The sequence below is a fragment of the Myripristis murdjan genome, chromosome 12, assembly GCF_902150065.1.
Source record: "Myripristis murdjan chromosome 12, fMyrMur1.1, whole genome shotgun sequence".
NCBI lineage: Eukaryota > Metazoa > Chordata > Actinopteri > Holocentriformes > Holocentridae > Myripristis > Myripristis murdjan.
This window is the reverse complement of record NC_043991.1, coordinates 17,117-35,814: the sequence shown is the minus strand read 5'-3', so window position 1 is coordinate 35,814 and position 18,698 is coordinate 17,117. Positions and strand designations below refer to the sequence as shown.

General features: G+C 44.6%; 2 protein-coding genes across 2 annotated transcripts; one reads left to right on the top strand and one right to left on the bottom strand.

Annotated features, from left to right (window-relative positions):
- The first annotated feature begins 431 nt into the window (after nt 1–431).
- ugcg (UDP-glucose ceramide glucosyltransferase) lies at nt 432–9,115 on the top strand. Its single transcript, XM_030065278.1, has 10 exons — nt 432–843; nt 1,745–1,889; nt 2,857–2,959; nt 3,104–3,205; nt 3,872–3,984; nt 4,784–4,962; nt 5,357–5,443; nt 5,903–6,010; nt 6,869–6,947; nt 7,121–9,115. Exons 1-10 carry the CDS (start codon nt 746–748, stop codon nt 7,289–7,291), a joined length of 1,185 nt encoding a protein of 394 aa, XP_029921138.1. The 5' UTR covers nt 432–745; the 3' UTR covers nt 7,292–9,115.
- Nucleotides 9,116–9,604: 489 nt separating this feature from the next.
- hsdl2 (hydroxysteroid dehydrogenase like 2) lies at nt 9,605–17,187 on the bottom strand. The gene is made up of 11 exons (XM_030065277.1): nt 17,031–17,187; nt 15,753–15,916; nt 15,155–15,253; nt 14,932–15,046; nt 12,795–12,898; nt 12,612–12,710; nt 12,327–12,521; nt 11,922–11,993; nt 11,708–11,839; nt 10,326–10,454; nt 9,605–9,861 (listed from the first exon to the last, which is right to left on the bottom strand). The coding sequence occupies exons 1-11, from the start codon at nt 17,045–17,047 to the stop codon at nt 9,746–9,748; spliced, it is 1,242 nt and encodes a 413-aa protein (XP_029921137.1). The 5' UTR covers nt 17,048–17,187; the 3' UTR covers nt 9,605–9,745.
- Nucleotides 17,188–18,698: the final 1,511 nt, after the last annotated feature.

Genomic DNA, 18,698 nt, shown 5'->3' with positions numbered 1-18,698 from the left:
CACACACACACACACACACACACACACACACACACACACACACACGCTTCATAAATATTCAGGTGCAACATGGGACTTTTTATTATTGCGAATGTGGAAATTAACGCAATCACCATATGACGTCATGACGGAAGTAACGGGCCGCACCTGTCTGACATAACGTCCCGAGGAAGAAAAAACACTTCCTTCCACCGACCTTGCTTTCAACATAAATGTTCACGCATTAAAAAAAAAAAAGATATTAAAGATTTAATAAGGAAAATACATTTTAAAAAGGGAAAATCACACAATACTACTACTACTACTACTTATAATAATAATAATAATAATAATAATAATAATAATAATAATAATAACTGTTCAGGTATTGGTGTTTAGTTTTAATCAATATTCAAGAGTTAAAGCGGGGCTTTTATTTTGCAGTGCAAGCGGAAGCTGGCCGTTGCGGCTCGATTGTCAGCTGACTGTCGGAAGGCCGGTCTGCTGACTGAGTCAATCCGAGAACCGAGACCCGAACCCGGACAGACCGCCGAGGCCGGGCCCTCTGCCGCAGTCCAGCCGAGGTCCGCGTACCACAAGCCGGACAGACAGACACACCGCTCCCCGGTGGCTCCGTCAAGCCGGAAACCCCGCACTGTGAGACGGACTCCACCTTCCACTCCCCCGCTATCCGAGGCCGGACCGCTGGCTAACCTGAGCCGCTGTCAGTCGTCCCCTGAGCCGGCTGCCCAGCCCCGGATCCGCCATGGCTCTGCTGGATGTGGCCATGCAGGGACTGTCGGTGTTCGGCTTCCTCTTGTTCTTCGTCCTGTGGCTGATGCACTTCATGTCCATCATCTACGTGTAAGTGAGGCGCTGAGCGAGGCGGCTAGCCAGCGAGGCTCCCGCGGCTGCTGCTCCCGCGGCTGCTGCTTCCGCGGCTGCTGCTTCGTGTTGCTTCGCAGTTTTCTCTTGAATTCTCCGCCAGTTTGGAGTCAGACCGGTACAATACGGCGTGTCGGCTTTCCAAGCGGGACCCCTCGCTGCGTTGACCCGATAACCCTCCGTGTCAGGGCCGCCTGGGGTCGCCCTGTCTCCCGGCCAGCGGCTAGCTTAGCGCCGCCTGTTATTTCCGTTAGTGTCGCCTCCAGCTAAGCTAACCCAGCTAAGCTAACCCAGCTAAGCTAAGCTAAGCTCATTCATGCTGTGCGGTGGACTGACAGACTGAAAAGCTCTGCATCAGTTTCCTTTGGCCCTTCATGCGGCCACCGGGGCTCCAGCCGGCCCCCCACCCCTGGCTAACCCCGACCCGGACCCCGACCCGGACCCCGTCCTCCCTCCCAGACCCGAGAGCCGTTCAAAAACCCGCTGACAGACTAAACTGCTTTGCGGCGGCTGCTATGAGTTTGTTAGAAAAAACAAAAATCGTAAAGTGCAGTGATGAGAAAAGGAGTCCGTGTTAAATTCGGCGCTGATCAGATTCCCCAAAACGAACCTGATTCCGGGAAATTCATCTTTTTCCTGTCTGATGCCACCGAGCCGCTGGTTCCTCCTGCAGCCCGCATGTCCGCGTGTGGCGTGCGGGGTTTGGGCTGGAGGCACCGCAGCGATGCGGGACAACATCAACCTGAGCAGCGGTCAAGCTCCTGTCCCTCTGACAGGGTTCAGCTGTTGCTGTTAGTTCCGTGTGCAGCAGACTTTCTCCCTCAAACACACTAGTAATGTGTGTGTGTGTGTGTGTGTGTGTGTGTGTGTGTGTGTTCAGGCGCCTGCACCTGAACAGGAAGCGGTCTGAGGTCCAGCAGCCCTTCTGCAAGCTGGCCGGCGTGTCGCTGCTGAAGCCGCTGAAGGGCGTCGACCCGAACCTCATCAGCAACCTGGAGACCTTCTTCACCCTGGATTACCCCAAGGTCTGAAAGTAATCCTGTAATCCAGCTAACGAGGTCTGAAAGTAATCCAGTACTCCAGCTAAAGAGGTCTGAAAGTAATCCTGTAATCCAGCTAACGAGGTCTGAAAGTAATCCAGTACTCCAGCTAAAGAGGTCTGAAAGTAATCCAGTAATCCAGCTAAAGAGGTCTGAAAGTAATCCAGTACTCCAGCTAACAAGGTCTAATGAATAATCATAACAATAATAATAATGATAATAACAAAAGAGCAAGCTGGTACCAGGCTGTTGAGCCTGAATGAAACTGCTTTTCGCCTGTGGAGCGCTCAGCATGTTTTCATATCAGGATCAAGACAGAAAAATGTATTTTTTGGATTTTTGATGCAAACCTGTTTTTCCAAAATGTGCCTTTAAAATGTGAAGGCAGGTTAATTTTACCAAACTTGTCACAGACACATGAAGAATTTGTTCACTCAGCTCATGTATCTTGTGTTTCATCACAAGGGGGCGCTACAGAATTGAAAAGTTTATATTGAACAAGCATCTTAATGGATTTGCATGAAATCTGCATTCATGTCTTATTTGATACTAAAAATTTGGTTAGGACTGATGAAAGTGGGTGTAGCTTTTTACAACAAATCTTGTTTTTCAAAAAGTTCACAGCCCAAATAAAAAAAAAATCATTAAAATTAAACTGTAGGTGCTAAAGATCTGAAGTGTTCCAGCTCATCCACTGACACGTAGGAAAACTTCAGGGTCAATTCAGAAGTCTGTCACTACATTATTCAAAATATGCAAAATCAGTTAACATCTAAATAAAATCAGTTATCAGTCGCTGTGGAACATCTCCTCGCTCAGGTGCCAGCAGGTGTCAGATATCTGATGTTTCAGGTGTTCAGATGCCCGCCGGGATCCTCTTATCATTTATTTGAACGTATTGGAGGATATCCTCTGAAACCTGTCAAAATAAAAGCATCTGTTGTGGTTGCAGTATGAGATCCTGCTGTGCGTTCAGGATCAGGACGACCCGGCCGTCGACGTCTGCAAGAAGCTGCTGGGGAAATACCCCGACGTGGACGCCCGGCTCTTCATCGGTACGCCCGGCTGCTCTGACCCCAGAGCTGCTTCTGGACAGCTTTTGCTGATTTTTACGTGAATTTGAACACTTGATGATGTTTATTTGTTTATTGGTACTGTGTGTTTCTTTATTGTTTTTCACTTCATGTGAACTGGGTCAGGGGGGAAGAAGGTGGGCATCAACCCCAAGATCAACAACCTGATGCCGGGTTACGAGGGAGCCAAATACGAGCTCGTCTGGATCTGCGACAGCGGCATCCGAGGTCAGTTTGGGTCGACTTTATTAGCAAAACACTTTGCAGCTGTTTTTGTTGCAGGGCGCCCATAACGCTCAGCTTCCTTTATACTTATAGAAATTATTTCTCTATTTGACATATTTTCATTTATTTTTCCTGTGACGTGCAGTCACCCATTCATTCACTCACTCACCCATTCATTCACTCACTCACTCACTCTTGGCGAGGAGCATGGTGTGTGCGTGATGTCTGTTTGTATCAAATAAACACAAATTAGAAAAAAGACAAACAACACACACACACACACGCACGCTCTGTTAATTCAGGTTTTCAGTTTGAGGCGTTCAGGTGTTTGAGGCGTTCAGGTGTTTGAGGCGTTCAGGTGCGTCTGCTCTGGGCGTTTCCAGACTTGAATGTTACTATGATCAGATTTTTAAACAGGATGTTGATGTTGATGTTGATGCGTTGGTATGTCTTCATGTAGTTTTCAATAAGACCCTGTTTAACTTATTAATTATTAATTTAATCACGTTTTAATATTTTTTGTGGAATGTTTCCACTTTTTCTTGTTGAACATTTTGCATAATTCAGTCTTTGCGCTTTAAGACAGAAAGAAATAAACTCAGCTCATTTTTTTCCCTTTTAGAATTACAACCCTTACATCTTGTGTGTGTGTGTGTGTGTGTGTCTCAGTCAAAGCCGACACCCTGACCGATCTAGCCAATCAGATGACAGAGAAGGTGGGATTGGTCCATGGCTTGCCGTACGTTGCTGACCGCCAGGGCTTTGCCGCCACGCTGGAGCAGGTGAGGCTAATGGCTAACCATGCTAATGCTATGCTAACATTCCCTTTAAAATCCCTGTTAGTTTTTAATCTGTGGACGCCACAGTGGGGCCAACATGGCCGCCACCGAGTGAGGAAGTGGCATCATCAGCCAAGTGTTAGACTTTTCCTATTGGTTGTTGCTCTTTCAAAATAAATCAGTACCGGCAGAGTCCGGTCCGATCCAGCAGAGTCCGGTCCGGTCCAGCAGGGTCCGGTCCGGTCCGGTCCGGTCCAGCAGGGTCCGGTCCGGTCCGATCCAGCAGAGTCCGGTCCGGTCCAGCAGGGTCTGGTCCGGTCCGGTCCGGTCCAGCAGGGTCCGGTCCGGTCCGATCCAGCAGAGTCCGGTCCGGTCCGATCCAGCAGGGTCTGGTCCGGTCCGGTCCGGTCCAGCAGGGTCTGGTCCGGTCCGGTCCAGCAGGGTCCGGTCCGGTCCGGTCCGGCAGAGTCAGGTGGAGTCTGCTTGCTCAGGAGGCAGTTGCAGCAGCTGGTGAATGGGTAGATAACAACATGTCACCGCTAACAACAAAGAGGAAGTCATATTGCACACACACTGACACACACAGCAACACACCCAACGACACACATTGACTGATTCACTCTGCACACACACACACACACACACACAGAGACGCTTTGATGTGGTCTTTTATTGAAGGAGGACGCTGGTGGCCCCTGCTGTTTGGAGCTGTCAGCTCTCCAGTATCTGACTTGAATGCTAGCCGCTGTTAGCTGTTTTGCTGACATATGCTAATGGATGCTAACGGATGCTAACCCTGCAGGTGTACTTCGGCACGTCTCACCCGCGCTCCTACATCTCTGCCAACGTGACGGGCATCAAGTGCGTGACGGGGATGTCGTGCCTGATGAGGAAGGAGGTGCTGGACCAGGCGGGGGGGCTGGTCGCCTTCGCCCAGTACATCGCCGAGGATTACTTCATGGCTAAAGCCATCGCCGACAGGTTCGCTGGCCCACACTTTTATTTTGAAAAGTCATCACCAAAAATCACTGTTAGGTGTTTGTCATTTGGATTTTTGTAAATTTTGTGGTGTTTTTATTGCAAAGCAATTTGAGTATAGTTTGAGGTATAAAAATTCTAAATATTCTTATAATCATAACTGTACACATTGTTTGGTTTTTTTTTTTTGGAACTTTGTAAACTCGTTCATTTTTCGGGTCATGGTCTTGGTGTAATTGGTCTAATTTACGTCATTATATCAGGGGAATTTTAATACAATATGGTACTTTCCTGTCATTTGACTTTAAATATTTAATATTTTTGTAAGTAACATGAATTTGCTCAGCTCACTTTATGATAGGCCAGCCTCGACCAATCAGCTGCCTTCTCTCCTCAGGGGCTGGAAGTTCTCCATGGCAACGCAGGTGGCGATGCAGAACTCGGGCTCGTACTCCATCGGCCAGTTCCAGTCCCGCATGATCAGGTGACCTTTGACCTCCTGAATGCACGTTGAGACTGCTGGTTAAATCAGTGCAGTAACTGTCAGTTAATTAGTTAATTACTTAATTAGCTCACAGCAGCAACACTAAACACTACTTGATGTTTTTCAACAGGTTCCATGTCATCTATCAATTAATTGACAAGTTATGAATATAAGGCAGATAAATCCATTAGACTGTTAATGATCACTTTGATTTTTCAATCAGATTAAAGAATGCAGATTCTTTCTCTGCAAGGTCGCGGGAAGGGTGGTGCTGAGAGTGCTGCAGCACCCCCTGCTGAGGAGGGGTGGAACAAACACGGTTCCACACCCCTGCCTTATGATCTGGACTGAATAACATGACATCATCAGGCTTGGGGTTAACCCCCCCACCCCACCCCATGCACTTTGTTGAATGTGTTTTCTGTGTTTAATGTAAATGGTGATGTCACTTCCTATCAGGTGGGCAAAGCTGCGGATCAACATGCTGCCGCTTACCGTGGTCGAGCCGATCTCTGAATGCTTCGTGGCCAGTCTCATCATCGGCTGGGCCGCCCACCACGTCTTCAGGTAAGCCAATCACTAGGGCTGCAGTCAACCAGAGAAAATCTTGGTCGACTAAAGTCCTGAAATTTTGACCAAAAGTCGACTAATCGGGGGCAGCGGGAATACAAAAAAAAAATTACTGTTTTTAGATTAATTAACTGGACAGTAGCCTACCTGGTAGCTTCGTCCGCCTAAATGAATTATAAATAAACATTTGCAGTATATTAAATCGTTTTTGATCTAATTATTTTGCACTGAATGATCATACTTGCCAACTCTCCCGATTCACGCGGGAGACTCACGATTTTTAACCCTGTCTCCCACAATGCTCCCGGTCAGTAATTTCTCCTTCTAATCTCCCGATTTTACAGTGAAGGAAACAAGTCAGACTGTGGGGGGTATCTGTCGCAGTATCTGGCCATAGCTGCCAACACTCCCGTTTTTCACAGGTTTCTCTCTTATTTTAGACTCATCTGCTGTCGCCCTCCCGTTTTGTCTTTTCTCCCGGGAATCTCAGACTTAATTTTTTCTTCAGTTCAGAACATACGGGCCTACCTGTCTGTCTGCAGTGGGTTGGGCTAATCCAAAACTGTGAAAACAAGGGGGGTGTTCTGATGACAGACTGTTACCTGGGAAACCGTTTGTTCTGAAAACACCCCCATCAGCACTTAGTGCTTTACTCCTGATCAAATTAACAAGGCAAATAATTGACCAATCAGATGTTGGTCGACCAAGAACGTATCGACCAATAAATCGACCAGTCGACTGACAGACTATAGCCCTACCAATCACAACACACCAAATCCCCTGTGATGTCTGAGTGGGCGGGGCCACTGACACTGTCTGTGTGTGTGTGTGTGTGTGTGTGTGTGTGTGTGTCAGGTGGGACATCATGGTGTTCTTCATGTGTCACTGCCTTGCGTGGTTCATCGCCGACTACGTCCAGCTGACCGGCGTCCAGGTACAGCTCATTTACATAAACTAATGAGCTCATTATATATCATCACACATATGCTAATGAGTTACCATGGCGAAGTCCAGCTGCTGCAACTCATTTACATATGCTAATGAGGAAGTCGTTATGGATGTAAATGAACACTGTGAATAAAGTGACTGCATGATGACATCACGCAGGGCGGCCCCCCCTCCTTCTCGAAGCTGGACTTCGCCGTGGCGTGGTTCATCCGCGAGTCCATGACGGTTCAGATCTTCCTGTCGGCGCTCTGGGACCCGACCATCAGCTGGAGAACCGGTCGCTACCGGCTGCGTTGTGGCGGAACTGCCGACGAGATCCTGGACGTCTGATGGTCGCCATGACAACCCAAAACAAGAGACTTTTTCTACTTTTATTTTGAAAAAAAAAATGATAAAGTATTGTTTGGCTTATTTTACTTTGTGTGTGTGTGTGTGTGTGTGTGTGTGTGTGTGTATGAGAGAGAGAGAGAGAGAAAGTTAAGTATTTATGTTACTTTGGTGCTCTTAATGAACATTAATGTGAGAACGAGCCAATGTGAATGCAGGAAAAAAAGACAGGAGGGAGTGACGCCTCTTTTAAATCATTCTGTCCTGGATGTACGTTGGAAATTATGTTTTTATTTATGGCCTTAAAATAAGCCAGAAAAATATCCGTTTTAGATGTATTTGTTTATTTTACTTAAATTTGTGTTTTAGTTTTATCCAAAAATGTTTCCCCTGAAACAAGTGAACCAACTTTTTTCTTTCTTGCGTTTAAAAATAATAATGTTCCACGGATTTTTTTATTTTTTTAAAAAAATATTATTATTTTACTGTAAAATGAGTGAGAGCAATATGAGCCAATGAGGCTTAAAGGAAAAAACACAGAAAAAACAGGAAGCAGTGAGGCCTTATGCTCATTTGTCCTATATTTAGTTTGAGGGCAAAAAATCTTAGTTTTTTATTTTATTTTATCATATTTTTTGTATGTAATTAAATTGTTTTGTTTTGTGACTAAAATGAGCAAGAAGTCTCTCAGCCACTGAGAGGAGAGTATTCTCCCGTCTCAGTGGCTGAGATCCATTTTTTTCAATTGTTGTTTATTATTAACTGTGTTTTTTGTTTGTTTTATTCTGTAATTCTGATTTTTTTTTTCCTGCATTCAAACTCCGCAACATTTCACCTGGTTCCATTTTTCAAAACACAAAATTTGAATAAAACATTTTCAAACAAGAATTATAAATATTTCCGTTGTTTGCAATGACATGTTCAATCAATGGGATCTATAAGCATCTCAGCTAATGCTCCCATTTTATTCAATTGCAAATGCTACCAAAATTCTGGAAATTCAGTTCTTTCATTTTTTTTTATCTTCGCCAAGTCTTCCGCACTGGAAATGGAGTGTGTGTGTGTGTGTGTGTGTGTGTATGTGTGTGTGCCTTTTCTAACATTGTGAAGTATTGTCACTGTGTTGTTTTTATTGTTCATTTTACCCTCTGCAAGCCAGGGCCTTAATTTTGAAATGCTTATATTCAATCCTTTCTTTTTTCTATTTTTTTATTGATTTTTTTTTTTTTTTTTTGCCTTTATTTTTTCTGAAATTAAAAAAATAATAATTTTGGATTAAGAAGCTCATTGGAAAAAGATCTTGAAAATTATTATTTTTTAATTTTTTTGTTTGGTTTTGACTTTTTTTGTATTCCACATTTTAGTTTTATGTTTTTAAGACCATTTTTATTTTAATGTTTCGTTTTAAATCTGGTTATAATAATTTTACTTTGTTAAAATTGTTTTGGATTTTTTTAGATTTTGAGATGAAACTGAAAAGATTTGTTTTCAGTATTTCTAAAAGAAATGTAGGGATTTGTTTAGCATTTCAAAATAAAGGCTCAGAGGAAAGTGTCATGCTGTGAACTTTATTTTTGTAAATATGCAGTTTGGTTGATGATGTCATTTCCTCTTCCGCTGTTTAAAAAAATGTACACATAAGTAAGCGGAGAGAAAGAAATCGGACAAACTTCCTGTCACCGTCGTCCAATCAGATTCTGCTTTGTCGTGTTTTGTTTTTCTATGAGACGGAAGGAGAGCACTGACCAATCACAGCTGGGGACTGTGACATCACAGGAACAATAAAGTTTTATTGTACAAATGAGTAAAACGTTTGTTTTGTTTTTTGTTTTGATGTACAAGGTTTCTTAAACTTTCAATGTTTGTAAAAATGCACAAAATTTAATAATTAAATATACAATTAAAAACAAGGATCTAAATTAATAAACTAAAAAAGTTTATGTAAGAAACTCAGAACAAAAAGAATAAATTCAAAGACGTAAAAGATGCTAACAGCCACATTAGTTCATGGTCAGATAAACTGTCAACTGTTGAAATATTTATAATATTTAGCAAAATTTAACTAAAACAAAGCTCAGTCAAACTTAATTTGACTTTAGACGTAAAGGGAGCAAATCCAAAAAAAGGAGCTTCACTTTAGAGCCCCTCCCACTCTGTACTTGCTTTTTTTTTTCAGATCTGGCATTTTTTTGTTGATATAAACAAACATTTAAAAAATGGAAAAAAGATAAAAAGATAGATTAAAAAACTAAAGAAAACGAGTTTTTGTTTGGATTTGGAAAATTAAATTACTCATTCAAAAACAAAGAAATCTGGTTCAGGGATACTTGAGGACTTTTATTTTGAAATTAGTTTACAAAAACACAGGAAGCAGCACTTGTATTTCACAAAGTGACGGACGCGATCACACGAGCGAGGCAGCGCACGCCATCTTCGTCTTCTTCAGTGGTGGTGATGTCACAGCTTGGCCTTGTTCATCCTGGCCATGAGCTTCTCCAGCTTGATGGCGAGCGTCATGTCGCCTTTGATCCGCAGCTTTCCCGTCATGAACGCCATGGTGGGCTTCAGCTGGCCTGCAATGACCCACAATGCACCTCAGCAACACCACAACTATGGAGGCATACCCAAACTGACTAGCATGCTAACAGAATCCCCATAGACTCTCACTGTAAGTTAGCATGCTAATTGGTGTAACATTTTCCAAGGTTACTAGAAAAATAATAATAATAAATTATTTACTTGTAATTCTTAACATTATAACAAAATTACCCGACAAAGAGCTAAAAACGTGGAAAGAAAATGTATAAGGAAATTAACACAAAATTAGCAAAACAATAAAAAAAAAACATAAACTTCCACAAAATTAAAGCCGTCCAAATAAACGGAGAAGTTTTAACTAAAAATTTCAAAAGAATTTCAAACAACCCTCCCAAAAAACAAAGGGTGAAACATCTTTCAAAATAAAAGCCCTGCTATGATTTGATAGTTAGCCAGTAACAGCGGCAGCTAGCATGCTAACAGAGCAGTAGCATGGTACCTGAGAACATCTTGCTGAAGTTGGCCGAGTCCATACTCATGACCACGTCGGCTTTGACGGGCGGCTGGCCCTGCCCAGCGCTGCCGGCGCCACTCTTCAGGTCCAGGAACCAGACGCCGCCGTGCTCGCCTACGGACACAAACATCAGGTGTCAACCCGTTGCCACGGCGACCAAGAGGCTGCAGGTTTCTGTTCCAAAACTCCAGCAGGTGAGCTCTGTGGTCACCTTCAAACAGAGAGGAGGAGCCAATCACAGAGCTCTCCTGCTGGAGCTTCGGCCTCCACGGCAACGGTTTGACACCCCTGAACAAGATGGACGCCTGGCTAACGTAGCTTGCATGCTAACAGAATCGCTGTAGACTCTCAATGTAAGCTAACAGACAACAGACGTATTGTGTGATTTATTTTGTTGTTTACATTTTGTTTTATTTATTCATGTTGATGATAATGTTGTACATTATTTTGTTTTACCTGCAGTGAAGTTTACTGACCGACCAAACCAGCATAGCTAACCCTAACCCGCTTAGCTAACCCTAACCCGCTTAGCTAACCCTAACCCGCTTAACTAACCCTAACCCGCTTAGCTAACCCTAACCCGCTTAGCTAACCCTAACCCGCTTAACTAACCCTAACCCGCTTAGCTAACCCTAACCCGCTTAGCTAACCCTAACCCGCTTAACTAACCCTAACCCGCTTAACTAACCCTAACCCGCTTAGCTAACCCTAACCCGCTTAGCTAACCCTAACCAGAGGTCTGTATCAGGCAGCAGCTCAGCTCCCTGGATCTCTCAGCTCTCAGCTGCTCTGATGCAGATCCTGCTGATCAGGGAGAAGCTGCTCATCAACTCGCTCACTGCATCCAGGTCTGCACACGGATAAGGGGCGGAGTCTGAGGCAGCCGACCAATCACAAACATGAGCCACAAGGAAAAACACACAGAGTTTCACGGAGGAGGAGCAGTGTGTTATACTGGGAAAGTGAGACAGGTTTCCTGTCCCAATCAGAGGTGAACCAGCTTTGATACAGAAAATGCGGAGTGGAGCCTGAAGGCATCTCGCTGACGCCTTAATCCGCTTCCTGATACAGGCCTCCAGTTAGCTAACCCTAACCATGACCATAACTCCTTTTTAAGACAAAATATCAAAGAGAAGCCAACAGATGTTCAGTCAAGCTGATGAAGCCTGACCCCTGACTTTGCCCCTGCACTGTAACTGTGTGTGTGTGTGTGTGTGTGTGTGTGTGTGTGTGTGTGTGTGTGTGTGTGTGTGGGTCTGAATGTTTGGACTGCACATCAGATCATCATAATGTTTATTTGTTTCAGAGAGAAACTGAACTTGTTTATGAATAAAAAAACCAAAGTAAACAAACACGGCTCTAATTACCTGACAGGTCAAACTGGTACACGCCCTGCGTTGCCTTGACAACGTCGGCGTTGATGACGCCTCTGATGATGTTAAAAGTGTTTTCTATTGGTCCATCGGAGGGGGGCGTGTCCGTTGACGTGGGCGTCGCTCCTGGCAACCGAGAGACATTAAGGACCAATCAAGTTCCAGCGTTACACTCCTAAAGAACATTCACAGTAGTTGCCATGGTTACCGTGTGCTTGAGTCTGCTTGGCCGCTCCCTCGGTCTCCGGGTCCAGGAAGAAATCTGGTAACAGCGGGTGACCTGCCAACCAATCAGAGAGCAGCGTGAGAGTCACATGACATCACAACCTCATCCAAAAAAATATAGAAAAGTTAAAGACATTACGAGATTATTTTTCACTTCCAAGTAAAAGCAAAATAACAGCAAAATAATAAAAGCTTGAGCTTTTATTCTGTAAGGTCAATTTTTAGCAACTTGATTTTTTTTTTAATTTCCGGGTCGGGTTCTGTGACGTCTTTTTTTCAGTGATGTTCCTTCTCAGTAACTTTCTGATGATTTGATGTCAAACTGAAGAGTTAGTGTCAACGGTAACATTAGCATTAGCATTAGCTTTAGCATTAGTGTGGTCAGCACCTGGCTGAATGGCGTAGGAATCGAAGTCGCGGACGCCGTGCTCTCGCAGAACATCCTCGTCTACCAGGAAGTGGCCGGTGTAGCTGATTGGCTGTGACAGGATGGTGTAGGCGGCGTCTGCCACGATGTCCACCTTCCGGCACTGCGCGCCCACACCGGCTCCGCCCATCATCTCCATCGCTGCTGTCTCAATCGCTATGGCAACAAGACACCTTGTCAAGTTAGCGCGCTAGCTACGAATGGGAGTCTATGTGGGTTCTGTTAGCGCACTAGCTTAGCACCCACCTGTCTTGGGCCACAGGGCGTTGACGGCCACTTGACCTCTGAACTCTTCGGCCATGCCCAGCACGCACATGGACATGCCGTACTTGGCCATGGTGTATGCTGGGAAACAAAAACAAAGAAACACCAGGTTAGTGATGGCGCCAGGCTGCTGCTAGGGGAGGTGGTCCTGGTTGCCATGGTTACCGGTGTGGTTCTGGAACCAGATGGGGTTGAGGTTGAGGGGTGGCGACAGGTTGAGGATGTGCGGGTTACGGCTTTTCAGCAGGTGCGGCAGACACAGCTTGGACCTGATTGGAGGAGAGAGAAGGGAACTAGTTTCTGCCAAAGCGCTGCCACCATATCACCGCGCTGCTGCATGGTGACCCAGAAAATAGTCCCTCCATGTCAATTCAATTCAATTCAATTCAATTCAATTCAATTCAAAGAACTTTATTAATCCACTAGGAACTTCAGTTGTGCAGAGCATCGGTGCGTAAATTTGACATCACAATCACAGGGTTAGTGAGAGTTAGAAGATACACATCAGTGATAAAATAGGGTCCAGTTAAAAAGGATTATGTAAAAATGGTATAAAATATACAAATAAATAAATAAATAGGTCAGCAGATCAGCCATTCATGAGTCTGATGGACGTGAACACAAAACCTGACAAAGCTCGCTTGGTTCTGAATGTGAGTGACCTGCACCTCCGAGCCGAGGGTTACAGGCTGTACTGGCCGTGTGTTAGGGGGTTAGGGGTTGTGTTGGAGGGTTAGGGGGTTAGGGGGTTAGGGGTTAGGGGTTGTGTTGGAGGGTTAGGGGGTTAGGGGTTGGAGGGTTAGGGGGTTAGGGGGTTAGGGATTGTGTTGGGGGGTTAGGGGTTAGGCGTTGTGTTGGAGGGTTAGGGGGTTAGGGGGTTAGGGGTTGGAGGGTTAGGGGTTGTGTTGGAGGGTTAGGGGGTTAGGGGGTTAGGGATTGTGTTGGGGGGTTAGGGGTTAGGCGTTGTGTTGGAGGGTTAGGGGGTTAGGGGTTGTGTTGGAGGGTTAGGGGGTTGGAGGGTTAGGAGTTGTGTTGGAGGGTTAGGGGGTTAGGGGTTGTGTTGGAGGGTTGGGGGTTAGGGGTTGTGTTGGAGGGTTAGGGGGTTGGAGGGTTAGGGGTTGTGTTGGAGGGTTAGGGGGTTAGGGGTTGGAGGGTTAGGGGGTTAGGGGGTTAGGGGTTGGAGGGTTAGGGGGTTAGGGGGTTGGAGGGTTAGGGGTTGTGTTGGAGGGTTAGGGGGTTGGAGGGTTAGGGGTTGTGTTGGAGGGTTAGGGGGTTAGGGGGTTAGGGGGTTAGGGGTTGTGTTGGAGGGTTAGGGGGTTAGGGGTTGGAGGGTTAGGGGGTTAGGGGTTGTGTTGGAGGTGTCAGACACCGTTTGTGTGCCTTTTAGTTTAGTCCTTCTGTTGTAAATGCTGATGAGTGGGTCCATGTCCTTTCCAAGTATTTTGCTGCTCAATGCAATGATTCTGTTTAGTGGCTTGCGATGGATACTGGATAGAGACCCAGACCAGGCTGTCATGTTGACAGTTATTATTGATTCAGTGAAGCATCTGTAGAAGGCTAAGAGAAGTGACTGATGAGCCTGGAGTCTGTGGAGTTTCCTTAAAAAAAAGAGGCGCTGCTGGAATTTGGAGAAGATGGCTTCACTGTTTGGTTGAAAGGTGAGTTTATTATCAATTATTGTACCAAGGTATCTGTATGACTCGACCCTTCCTATTGGCTGGTTGTCTACTGACAGAGTGGGAATGATGGGAGGATCTTTACAGAAGTCAATGACCAGTTCCTTGATTTTGGAGGTCAAGGCAGTTTCGCCTACGCCTTTCTGCAAGGATGTCCATCTCAGACTGCAGCTGGCTCAGGGTTAGTTAGGCTCAGGGTTAGTTAGGCTCAGGGTTAGTTGGGCTCAGGGTTAGTTGGGCTCAGGGTTAGTTAGGCTCAGGGTTAGAGGGAGTCCACAATCAGTGTCAGAAAGCAAACGGCTGTAAAGAGCAAAACAAACCCCAAACCATCTGCATCTGATCATTTATTTTCCATCCAAACCTCGGCTGTGTGGATCTTAATTTTCCTGAGAGAACAGCCTTTATTTCCAAATGTACCACAACGTGTGAACAGTTTGTATATTAAATGAATGTTTATGTCTTTAATTTGATTTATAGAAGTGAGGCAACTCGCCGCCAATAAAACGAAGTGAAGAGAAAATCAATAAACCAAAACGAATCAAACTAAAGAGACTTGGTCAACTCCAACATGTAAGGAGCTCACTGATAGGCTGATCTCGTCAATATGCTAATGAGCTGATGCGTACGTGAGGTAGGTGCCGCGCAGGTTGATGCCGAGCATGAGGTCAACCTTCTTCATGGGCGTGGCCAACGTGCCGGTCAGCTGGATGGCGCTGGCATTGTTCACCAGGATGTCGATACCTGTCAGTCAAAATGGTTAGTGCAATGATGTCATCAACTTCCTACGATTGTGATATCATCAGCTGGCAAATGTCAACAAACACAGAAAAACAGGAAGTGGGCATGTACCTCCAAATGTGTTGACAGCTTTCTGCACGGCGGCGTCAATCTGCTGCTCGTCTCGCACGTCGACCACGCAGGGCAGCGCCTTGCCGCCCACCGCCTCAACTAAGCGCATGCACACGCACGCACACAGACGCACACACAGACGCACACACACACACGCACGCGCACACACATGCATGTGCACACATACGCACGCGCACACACACAAACACGCACATGCACGCACACACGCACACACACTTTAGCACTGATGTGAGCTCTCGGATGTGCACCAGCGGCCTCATCACACAATCAGTAAACTAATGATTCTTTTAAATGCACAAAAATAATCCAAAAATTATGAAAAGAAAAACACCAATCATTTAAAAATGTATTACAGTAGTGAAACAATTTTTTAGCAAAATTACCATTTAATTACAAAAAATACATCAAATAAGTTACCAAGAAAGTGTATTTCTAATGATATAACTGTCTTATTCAGTTTTCAAATTCTGTGTTTTCAAATACTTTGCAAAACAATTCCCTGGAATAACCCCAAACTAAACAAACAAAACTAAAGGTAAATGCTGATGTTGGCACAGCATGATGTTGGTGTACTCACTCTCCTGGGCGGCAGTGAAAATAGTCCCGGGCAGTTTGGGGTGTGGTTCGGCCGTCTTTGCCGCAATAACGACGTTGGCGCCGTCTTTCGCCGCTTTCAGCGCGATGGCTTTTCCGATGCCGCGGCTCGCGCCCGTGATGAAGAGCGTGCAGCCAGCGAGCTTCCTGCAATAACAACAATAGGAATAATGATTGGAATAACAATATGAATCATATACATAATATCATGTATAATAATGTGGATAATGAATAATAATATATGGTGTGTTTGTGTGGGATTTGCATTGGGTTTCCTCGTTTGTCAGTTGAATTGTCATGCCGGTGCCCATGAGCAAGGCACTGGCAGAGAGCTGGAGGTCCTGCTTCTGATCAGTGGGGTCAAGGGTCAAATCCAGGGATGGAATTTCAAAAAAAGAATCATTTCACTGCATTTTAAACAGTGCAGGCTCACAGGGTTTCTGACTTTCAGGTTAAAGTCCAAAGTCACGGCCACTTTGATCTCCAGCAGAAAATAGTTCCTAAAGCCTGACTGCGAAACTTTACTGTCTATTACTGTATTTTTTACTTCAAAAGTCAAATCTCTGGATCTGCATCAACTACACAACAGGAAACAGAGCTTGTGTGATTCAGGTGAACGTGACGAAAACATCGGCGGCCCAGTTTCCCGCATCACGGCCATTTAAATCATGAAATCGCGGCGCAGCTGTAGTTCGGCTCTGCGGAGGAAAGTCGCTGCTTTTCGGCTACAACTTCACGTTGCAGCCGCTGAAGCAGGAAACCCTCCGCAGAGCCGCTCGGTGGGTTAGCATGCTAACAGGCGTTAGCCCCGAGGCGCTGTCAGGTGAGGAGTGCGGGCTAAAGGTGAAGCTCACTGGGCTAAAGTTCACACGACTTCTGCAACCATTTCCGGTTACAATAACGCACTTCATGCACTGCGAGTTTTATTTTGAAGCCATTTCAGCTCCACACCGAAAAAGCCAAGTCACAAACAGCTAAAATGAACGCGGCTGCGCTTTCACCAAAGTCCGTTCAGAAATCTGACCATTTGCTGCTGCCTTGCCAAAAGCCCTCAGGCGAACGCCAGAAATCGAACTACCACATTTTCCTCCATCAGCTGGGTCGGCTCTTACATGCGGCCTCGGCAGAATCCACAAAGCAACAAAACTTAGAGAAAAGTCACACGTTTTCTCAGGCAGTGAAGCTCAACTACAAACGACAATAACAAGTCAGTTCGCGGCGAGTTGCCGGTGAAGCCTGGCGGCTGGCGGCGGACTCTCACCCGGTGTTCTGCAGCATTTTGCTCGGATTCTGTCCTCGGAGTTTTTTATTCGGAGTCGCTTCGGGATCCGCAGCTCGACCTTCCAGAACCGGACAGACCCCCGCCTCCTCGCGCCCTTTCACCCACTTCAAGACTGTCAGGCTGCCGGAAGTCACAGACCTGCCACGCGAGCCGACTTCCGGCTGCCAAAGATGTGACTAAAATCGAGATGGCAACACTTCATTTTTTTTTTTTCTTTAATAATTTTTCCTTACATACAGACACAAACAATACATTCATAACAACAATACATATTTACAAGCACACAAGGGGTACTGGGTGCCATAAACAAGAAAGTAACAACCAAAAGAAAAGGACTTTACAGATCACTTCCACAAAATTTCTCCATGATAGCGTATGCCTTAGCAGCCTTCTGATTTCTGATGTCTTTGATTATTGGCAGCATAGCGGAGCAGTTCTTTTCTAAAGACTACTGTGTTTGGTTTAGATTTGGCCCATTTGTTTTTATGGATATAAAATTTCCCCAAACTCAAGACGAACTGACAGAAAAAAACACAAATCTTTGTCTACAGTCTGATCATCAAAATAAATTCAAATGTTTTTTTTTTCCTGGAAACGTCTTCCTGTTTTTTCTTGTACAAAATGCTGAACATCGTTCCAAAAGGTTCTGCTGTAAGTGCATTGATAGAATAAGTGAGCGATGGTTTCATCTTCAAGTCCACAGAAATCGCACAGATATTCAATGTCTATTTTAAATCTTTCAAATGTTTTCTTTGCAGGGTAGATTTGATGCAATATTTTAAACGAGACTTCTTTCACCTTGTTATTAAAACAGAATTTCTTATCAGCCAGCCACACTTTATGCCAGTTCATCTCTCCAAATTGAGCAGATCAGTAAATTTGCCCTCTGGGCAAAGTTGTAGAATGTAAGTACCTTCTCAAATATCTGTTAGAGCAGGATTTCTTTGTAATGTCTACTTCAACAACAAAAATCTCACATTTATAATTTTCTGTAACAGCAGTATTTCTTTCAGTCCCCTTCAAAAGCTGCAGCGTCCCCTGTGGTGGTGCATCAAAGATCACAGCATAATTCTTCGGGGTAACTGGTAACTGAAATTTTAACAAAAATTCTTCACAAGGAAGTAAAAGACCTTGGCCATTAAGAAGTTGATTAACTAATACAATTCCATGCTCCATCCAATCCTTACAAAGCAGTGATTTATTCTTATAAAGGATGTCTTCATTATTCCATACATAGTAGCTGGTTGATGAGAAGTTATGTTTGTAGATCAGTTTCCATGCCAGCAGAACTTGTTTGTGAAAATTTGAAAGTTTAACAGGAAGCTTTTCAACTTTATAGTTACATTTCAATAAAAACTGTATTCGGCCTAATGAATTAAATACGTGTGGAAAAAGAGTTCCAGAAGTTGTTCTTTTGTCTGCTTAAGTTAATTAACCAGTTAATCTTAAAAGAACTGTTCAATGTTTCAAAAGTTAAGACATCCAAGCCAACATCCTTCTTGACGTTACACAGAATATGTTTTTTAGGTAATGATTCCTGTTCTTCCAGATAAAGTTAAATAATATATGATCTAGTTTCTTGGAGACTGCAGCAAGCATTTCTAGCGCTAGAGACAAATATACAGCTCTTGATATTCCTTCCGCTTT